This window comes from Diprion similis, chromosome 8, assembly GCF_021155765.1.
Source record: "Diprion similis isolate iyDipSimi1 chromosome 8, iyDipSimi1.1, whole genome shotgun sequence".
In the NCBI taxonomy this organism is placed as follows: domain Eukaryota; kingdom Metazoa; phylum Arthropoda; class Insecta; order Hymenoptera; family Diprionidae; genus Diprion; species Diprion similis.
Window position 1 is genome coordinate 7,103,990 of NC_060112.1, and position 8,898 is coordinate 7,112,887.

An 8,898-nucleotide genomic window follows, 5' to 3' on the forward strand; every position below is an offset into this window, starting at 1 on the left:
TTTTCCCCGCTAATCAAAGGATTCTATAGTTGTTACAATTGAATATTTAATTTTGTACATTCGAGAATGAAAAACGAAAGAAAGCAAAAAAAAAAGACAAAATAAAAGCTTATGTTTTTACTGTTGAAAAGCAGAATCTAGGAGAATTTTCCTTATATTCGTACTCATTAATTTGCTACATGTTATATTTCTTGAACTCCTCGTTTTCTATTGTAAATATGTAATGGCCTGAGATACACAGACGTATCATTAGATGCATATACTTATGATCCTGGTACTCTGATATATTTATTAAAAAACATTTTTTTCAACAATTCAAATTTCTCATTACTGTTCTTCCTACTCTTTTCTCATTTCCCCTCCCATATTAACATACTTGAATATGATCAGCATGCCACAGTCCACGATACAAATCAACAAACAACTCACCAAGAAAATTAACCGATTCATTCCTGCCTCAAAAAGCTACCACGCAACTTAGACGTGCGGTAATTTTTCTGATTATAGGATAAAGAGGAAAGCAAAAAAGCTTAAAGATGGTTCTGCACAGCCCGGCACAAACCCAGGACTTTTAACGTCTAGCTTAATTGGTACGACATCGACCATGACGAAAGGAGATCGTTTAGCAGCAAACAACGAGGTAGTGGTGGTAAATCAGCCGGAAAGAGACAACAAAATGCCCACGAATTATTCGAAATCAGTCTCCGTTAATTCGTCAGACATCCAGATGAACTGCCTATCGTCTAATCAAGGTATGAAATTGAACGACACTGCGAACATTGCCCAAACTTCACAATCTGATAAAAAATCGTGTTCGAAATCGTCCAAGGATGTGAAACGCGAAAACCCAGCAACGAGTCAGTACAGCCCGACTTCTTGTACGACAACGAATGCTGCAAACGTTGCGAAAATATCCGTAGTACCTACCGCACAACTAATGCCGCCCAAATCCAAGTTGGATAAATTCAATCCGATGGATCTGACGAGCAGTTCTCTGTCGATAACACCAGTGAATGACTATCACAAGTCGGGAAAAACCAGCGAGACAAAGGATTTAAAAAAGGAACGCCAGCTCGACACCATTTCCATAACTCCCTGCGCTGATAGCGCAACAGATGATGGAGGGGCAACAGTTCCTCCTTCTGTCTCTTACCACTCGAGTGCCTCAATTCAAACAGCTCCTCACTCAAAGCTGATGCCGTTGAAGCATCGGATATTGCATGAGAGTCTGGACATGAAGGAAGAGAAGGCGATCGGAGATAAGGAAACGACAGACACGCACAAGACTGAGAGGAAAGAGAAAAGGGAGAAACGGGGCTCAGAGAACAGGCACAGATCGCATGAAAGTAAAAAAGCCAAGAAGGAGCATAAAGCGTACGAGATGTCGGACCCACCGAAACTCGATCCTGTACCGCCGATGGTGCTGTTGTCGAAAGAGGAGCAGGAACAAAGGCAGATCGAGGAAACTGTTGCGGCAACGAATTTTTTGAGCCAAATATTCAACAACGACGATGTTCCCAGGACTGTGACGGAAAAGCGAAAACAGGCAACAAACTTGGATGAGGTAACCGGCAACGTAATCGCGCCACCCAGTGAGCAGGAGAACGACGTTCAGATGGTTATGCAGTCCCTGAAAGAACTTGAAGAGTTGCAACAAATCCATTCACCAGTAAGTGTCATTCAGAAGCCTAGTAAATCCTCAGCGAATGTACAATATGGTAACTACCCAGATGACTATCAGGAGGATCATCAGCATCTTTTTATCAAGAAGGAAGACGAGGTGAGAATTCCAAAAAAGGAGGATACTCACTGGTAGGATGAAAGAAACTAAAATTCTGAGTGTATATGGTTTATATGTATATATTTATACATACATACAGACTTATCGACGCCGTGCTCTGATGCACCAGATGAATATAATGTAAACTGATGTGTGACAAGTTTCAGAAGATATTCATCACGCTGATCACTTTGTTGTAACAAAAAAAATGAAAATAAAAAAAAAAACACTGAACATGTAACTGTTTGAAATAATACTGAACTTCCAAGGAATTGAAATTCGTCCTGACTTTCTGTTATGAAATTTAAAAAAAAATAAGGGGGAAAATAATACAAATAAACAAAGTGGATAAAACACGATTAAATTCTATCATTAAACAATTATAGTAGGACACTGTTTTTATCATCATATAATAATAAATCGTAATGTATGGTAAATTTTCGTAATATGAAAATTATTAAATGGTTTTGTGCGGCAAAGGAAAATATGTTTGTACGCTAAAGTGGTGACAAAACAGAGGATTACATTTTTCCACTTCTTTGCACTAAACTTTTACCCTATGATAATAATATCAATAGTCTCTCACAATAGAAGCAGCATTTATAATAGTATGTGACGGTAATTGTTATTTCTACTGGAGAATGGACAAATCAATTATTGTAGTAATAACAGTAACAATAATAATAACTATAATAAAAACGTGACGCCACGATATCATTTCAGAAGAGGAAGAAAATAATTGAAATCAAACTCTGTTGAGTATTTGTTATTCAATATCCAGTATAATATTACTAGACATATGAAAATATAAAATACCAAATAAAATGGAGGACGTTGGTGTATTATAAATAATAATAGATGAATGAGATAAAGTGTAAAACCAATGTGATTCAAAAGCATATTTATTGTGCCTAATTTCGTGCTCGATCAATGGAATATTTTGCTATTACATACATGATTCGCAATATATATTCCAGATCTCAGGCTTCCCATGATCCGCTGAGTTCTGTCTATTTTTTTTTTTTTTGATACGTGTGTGTATCTCATGAATTATTGTCTAACGTTTATTGTGTGTCGCTGGTCCTTCAAATCTGAACATATTTCTTACAATGTTCTGCGATATATTAATTCTGGTCAAAAAATTTACCAATTGTGTGACACGTTGGTAATTCTAGTTCAGGGCACAAAATTTTTTCCTTTCTATTTTGAACACGGAGGCTGCGAAACTCGCCTATTCTATAATTTTTAGGATTGATTCATTCCATGCTCCCTGCCCTTATTCTCTGCTGTATTATTAGCTTGTAATAGAGGCGTTTCATGGCTGAAAATTTAATCAGAAAAAATTCTCGGTGTGGTTGCTGTTATTCCAAGTGCTAGTAGTACAGCGATAAGTTTTTATGATCTATGCACTTGATTTGAGAAAATGAAACCATTATTATTTGTGTGTGACGGCAAGTTTTTGCAGTGTACAAAACAAATGAACATCATTCGTTGTAACGTACATATAACGTACAAATAATATGTAAAATATTGCTAGACGCATGAGCGTTGACTACATATATGCAAGGGAAATGAAGAATCTTTATAGTTTTTCAAAATTAAAAATAAATGGCGATTTATCTACCATCAGTAGGTATTGGAAAGAAATAATTTTAAATTATATTGGCAAGATGGAGGAAAGGAAAACAGAAATTTTTGTTTCAGTGGTCCATATAAGCCACTGATGCCTAATAATATTATTATTATTGTTGTTGTTAAAATTTCAATGATCCTCTGCTGTATTAATAATTTACTATGATCGTTATTATTATTACTATTATTGTCCTGCTAGTGAATATTATATTTTGTCATGGTGAATTCTTGAAGCATTTTAAAAATTGCCAAAATCCATGTGTGCATAATATACAGTAATGATGATGCTGACGATGACGATGATAATAGCATTAGTAGTAATATTAGTACTTTAATGATCAAGTGTGTACAGTGAAATTAAATTATAAACGATAACGATGATAGAATTATGATATCTGAAGTAAACAAAACATGAAAGGTGAAAATGAAACTAATAAGCAAAAAACTTTTGTACATAAATTATGGTAATGTAATGTGCGATGAGGTGGCTTGAATCATGAAATGGTCAGTATCTGAATTATGATATTGTCTAATTTTACTCTTATAATATGTACAATAGACAATTACATTGCTAAATTGTTAATTTTATTTTTCTCGTTGTAAAGCAAAAACATATTTTAACTGTAATACTTCTTTTACTGTTCCCTAGTATATGTTGGATGTAAACGGTTTCGTTTTTGGATCGCAGGTATGCTGATGTATGTCTTATTTATTTATTTATTTTATTTACGTTTCTGCTTTCAAAATATAGTATCGATATATCTTACGATTGTCAAGTCTTTTTTGGGTCACCTCAACGCTGCGTTACTACGGCCCAGTTTAAAGAAAATGTATCGACAATTGTTCCTAGCGATATGTTTAAGCCAAATTCGTTTTTTTTCTTCTTTTAAATTATGTTATTAAAGGAAAGAAAGAAATTTCTGTCATTATCATTTCTTTTTTTTCCTTTTTTTTTAATCTCACCTGTTCATCTTACCACTGATTTGTTTTTCTACTGTGCTGTATACTGCAATTAGCGGAAACAAATTGATGCAAAGAAGAATAAAACAGAAATACTACCTTGGTAAAATAACTGTAATGTAATTTGAGAGCAAAATTAAAGAAATAGAATAATATTAGGTAAAACACTCAATCAGTGATAGAAAAATTTGGAGTATCTTGTAATTATGTACAATATACTGAAATTATTTCCATAGACATACGTTGAACAATGTTTCCAAACTTTGCGTCCTGCACGATTGGCTTCTATGTGTCTAAAAAATCGCGCACATCTCGACTGTGAGGTAGAAAGAAAAGGAGAAGGAGACAGAGAGAGAGAGAGAGAGAGAGAGAAAGAGAGAGAGAGGGAAAAGAAAGAAAAACGAAAAAAAAAATTAGCATATTTTTGGATTGCATAAAGCTAAATTATATTAGCAATTATTATTAGTATAATATAGAGTAAATATGTATGATATATAGAAGAACAATCTCAAAAGATAACATTATAAATAATAGTAATGATAAAGACATATTGCGACGTTATAAAAATTGCCTAAAAGTATGGGAAAATTGAAAAAAAAATAACAAAAAAAAAAAAAAAACCAAACAAACGTGTACTGTATGAAGAATATTTCGCTAAGATGACTTTTTAAAATATAAGTTTTGAATATTTTTTACAACATCCCATATATTATACCTCGTACATCTCCCTAGACGCCAAATAAAAAAAAAAAATAAAAAAAAAACACATTTTGAAATCCACGAGATTTTGTAAATTCGCGCGTCATTTTCAGCGCCGGTAGCTGCACAACTAGTCAAACTGGATGCCCGCGACTCGCTTAGTCAGTCGTTTGATCAGCGTAGTCTAAATTATTCGGTTTCAATTTTCAAATTGTGTCAACCGCAGGCGGGAACACGGACATACCGTACATCATTACACGAAACAGGTATGCAAATATTTTACCGGTAACCAACGGCCATCCATTTCACCTGAAGACACTGAGATTCGTACCGTCAAGTGCCTGTGAATATTTCCCGAATTTAATCAGCGAAAAATCCGTGTACTGATTTTTAAACTCGTCAAATTTTCAAGGTTAGGCTGAGCAACGCGATGGCGCAAAAAGCCTGCGACCCGACGGTCGAGCGGCATTTCAAGGGACACAAGAACGGAATCACTGGTCTTTGCTTTCATCCTGGCACTCAACAAATCGCGTCCAGCAGTTTGGACCACACGCTGATGGTCTGGAACTTCAATGAGAGGGTGCGAGCCTTCAGATTCCTGGCTCACAAGGACATCGTCTTGGATACGGCATACGCTCCTTCGGGAGAAATCGTCGTCAGCGCTTCCAGGGATCGCTCGGTCCGACTCTGGATACCAACAGTCAGAGGCGAGTCTCTGGACTTCAGAGGGCACATGGGCGCCGTCAGATCTGTCAGATTTAGTCCGGATGGCGAGAAGGTGAAGGAAGGAAGAAATAATTTGCTTCATCTTTATAATTATACTTTAAAATTTAATGCTTGGTATTTCGTTCCGTAGCTCGTCACTGCCTCGGACGATAAAAGTGTCAAATTGTGGATGGTCTGTAGGAGAAGGTTCCTGATGTCCTTTACAGAGCACAAGAACTGGGTGAGATCTGCAAAATTTTCACCCGATGGAAGGCTTGTTGTTTCGTGCAGCGATGATAAGACAATTAAGGTGTGGGACATGGTCAGTGGAAAATGCGTAAAAACGTTTAATGAAATAAAAGGTATGTCTACGCATGTGTACTTGAAATTTATTCTTAAGAAGTATGATTGAGAATTAACACTTGAGTATAACTAATAATGCTATTGCCCATAAATACCATTCATCTTTTTAGGACCAGCTCTTGATGTTGAATTTCATCCCAGCGGAGCTGCTTTAGGATCAGCGAACGTTGGCGGCTGTGTTAAACTCTACGACTTAAGAACAGCTTGTTTGCAGCAGCATTACGCAGCACACAGTGGCCAAGTGAACAAGGCAACGTTTCATCCAAATGGAAATTTTATCCTCACAGCGTCAGAAGATTCCACTATGAAGGTAAAAAGACTTGAAAGCTGAAGACTAAAGATATCGTAGATTAACAATGGTGCTTTCCTTGGAATACGAATTTTCATTTCTCTTGTGTAATCGAGTTTTGATATTCCAGGTTCTGGACTTACTTGAGGGTCGGCCGATTTACACCCTGAAAGCGCACAGCGGTGGCGTGACAGCTGCAGCCTTTTCATTGAACGGTGACTTCTTTGCATCAGGCGGATCTGACCGACAACTTTTGGTATGGAAATCGAATTTCGACAGGGATGATATTGCCCGAAAAACTCCTCGACAACTGATATCGCCCGGGGCTAAATTGAAGCTGGATATGAAACAGGGGGAGAGCGATATATCCAGGACAGAGGAGGACAAGAACAGAACGAAAATAGAGGACGAAATGGAAAAATTAGAATTGGATGAAGATAGGGAAGAAGAGGTTTAATGTCTTGAGTCCAAAATTAGTCATCTCTCAGCAGCTTCCAAGGGACCAGCATCGTGAAACAGACGTTAAAATCGAATTATCCGTCATTTTTCAGTATGGAACCGAATCCGCGGTGGAATTTGACTCAGGGGATTCAGATGCCTGCTGCAGAGGACCCCTTGGCGATATCCCCGGAGGACGGGTAGACGTTCAAGTGATAAATATGCGAAATCAAAGACCGGCGGAAAGAGGACACATCGCTAAATCTCCACCTTGTCTGCATGGCACTCGTTCTGCAAGTGAATTGCCAAACCAGAGTCACACAGTTGTAGAAGCGCTTAGTGGACAAGTAGAATCGCTGCGGAGTACGATTGTCCTGATGGAAGAGAGGCTCGGCATGGTTGAGAGAGAGCTTGAAAATTTGATTGTATGAATTTTTTAATATTGACAAGTAGTATTAAGTACCAATGAGTGATCGTCCTGAATTTCGAATTTTGGATAGCTTTTGCATTATGTAGTTTGACAGGTGGATCGCGACTTAGACGAAGTGCTCGGGTTCTAACGATTGGATTGAAATTTACTTATTTTATCTCTTCCTTACTTTGTCTCCTTTTCACTCATAATGCCTAAATCTATTTTTATACACAACTTGAGTAATTATTATATAATAATGTTTAGGCTAACTTGGAGGCTTTTCTTTTAATCGTACCTCAAGGTTCTTATCAGGTAATAGGTAAGATTGTAGCGAGTGAATCCTAAATTGAATTGATGCCATACAATGAAAACGCTAGTCTTCCGCTATTTATTTTTTTTATGTACACACATGTGATGATATTTATTTTATTACCATTATTATTAACATTAGAATATACACAATAAAAATATGCATAAAAATGGAGAGAAAATCGTGTATGGTTAGTAATAGGAATATGTATATGATTACACAGTAAAAAAACTGTTAGTTAATTGACAATAGTCATTCGAAAAAAACCAAGAAAGCATAAAGAAGAAAGAAAATCACGAACAAATATCATGGACATCTGCTCAGTGAATCGATTCATTTAACGTTCATTTTTTTGTACCGAGATATGTACAGGATTTTCCAGTTTTCTTCAGGTAGCCCAATACCTCGTCCGATGAGAGCGGTGTCGTAACGAAAACCTTCTTCCCTGGTAGATCAATCTTCACGTTCTCGATGCCTGGAAAATTATATTCTCAGAGAACTTAGCCAATGAAAATTAAACATGACGTCTATGCGGTCAAGATACAAAAAGGTTATGTTACACCAACGTACCAGCTTTGTTGCCAAGAACCCGTTCGACGGCACCAGAACAACCGGAACAGGTCATCTCGACGTTGAACTCATGTACCTGAAGAGAAGACGAAGAATGAATAACGTGCAAAGCAATGATGGACCAAAACAGTGTTAAGTTTTGAGTAAATTTGACGTTTCTTGTGTCTCACCTGTGACCCCATTGCCACGTTCACGAATTTACAAATTTAAACACTGTGGGAGAAGGATGGATATAGAATAGAGGCGGAGATGCTATGTTCGCTAATTACATGCGCGGGATATTTTACACTGACTGGTACAGATTATTAGAAAGAAGGATATTTAATTAGCCTCGTATTATCTCTCCTGCTAAGATAAGAGAGATTATTATAATATTCTTATCGCATTGGTGTACAAAGTCAAATGTTACGGTTTTCCTTTTTTTGTTGTCACGTGTCAATTTGACGTTTGTGTACTTACCTCTATTTCGTAGTTCACTGATTTACCCTCCGATGTCGCTAGTAGTTCCCAGCACAGCAACGTCACTTGACAACGATTTTGTGAACTACATTTGCCGTCAATGCAGTCTATACATATTGATAAATTCGCTAATTCAAGTTATTCACAAAGTAATTGATAACACGATCGTTGAATCGAAACAAAAGCTGCCGCACCTGCGTGATCAATTCTGAAAATCCGTATACGTGTTCTAAAACCGCGAGACATCGATTTAACAACTTCTGAAAGGATCTATAAGCACA

At 36.9% G+C, this 8,898-nt stretch overlaps 3 protein-coding genes across 5 annotated transcripts in view; 2 read left to right on the forward strand and 1 right to left on the reverse strand.

Annotated features, from left to right (window-relative positions):
- The window catches only part of LOC124409829 (ubinuclein-1), a 9,924-nt gene extending 6,463 nt beyond the window's left edge, over nt 1-3,461 (forward strand). For all 3 annotated transcript variants that reach the window (XM_046887714.1, XM_046887715.1, XM_046887716.1), the window contains one exon: nt 508-3,461. In XM_046887714.1, coding sequence (XP_046743670.1) covers nt 508-1,816 — 1,309 coding nt within the window. In that variant the 3' untranslated portion in view covers nt 1,817-3,461. The remainder of the gene's footprint in view (nt 1-507) is intronic.
- Nucleotides 3,462-5,310: 1,849 nt separating this feature from the next.
- Nucleotides 5,311-7,846, forward strand: LOC124409830 (POC1 centriolar protein homolog A). The gene is made up of 6 exons (XM_046887717.1): nt 5,311-5,337; nt 5,489-5,849; nt 5,928-6,138; nt 6,250-6,449; nt 6,559-6,879; nt 6,980-7,846. Exons 2-6 carry the CDS (start codon nt 5,502-5,504, stop codon nt 7,295-7,297), a joined length of 1,398 nt encoding a protein of 465 aa, XP_046743673.1. The 5' UTR covers nt 5,311-5,337; nt 5,489-5,501; the 3' UTR covers nt 7,298-7,846.
- On the reverse strand, nt 7,759-8,581 carry LOC124409833 (copper transport protein ATOX1). The gene is made up of 3 exons (XM_046887724.1): nt 8,329-8,581; nt 8,159-8,234; nt 7,759-8,063 (listed from the first exon to the last, which is right to left on the reverse strand). The coding sequence occupies exons 1-3, from the start codon at nt 8,338-8,340 to the stop codon at nt 7,933-7,935; spliced, it is 219 nt and encodes a 72-aa protein (XP_046743680.1). The 5' UTR covers nt 8,341-8,581; the 3' UTR covers nt 7,759-7,932.
- Nucleotides 8,582-8,898: the final 317 nt, after the last annotated feature.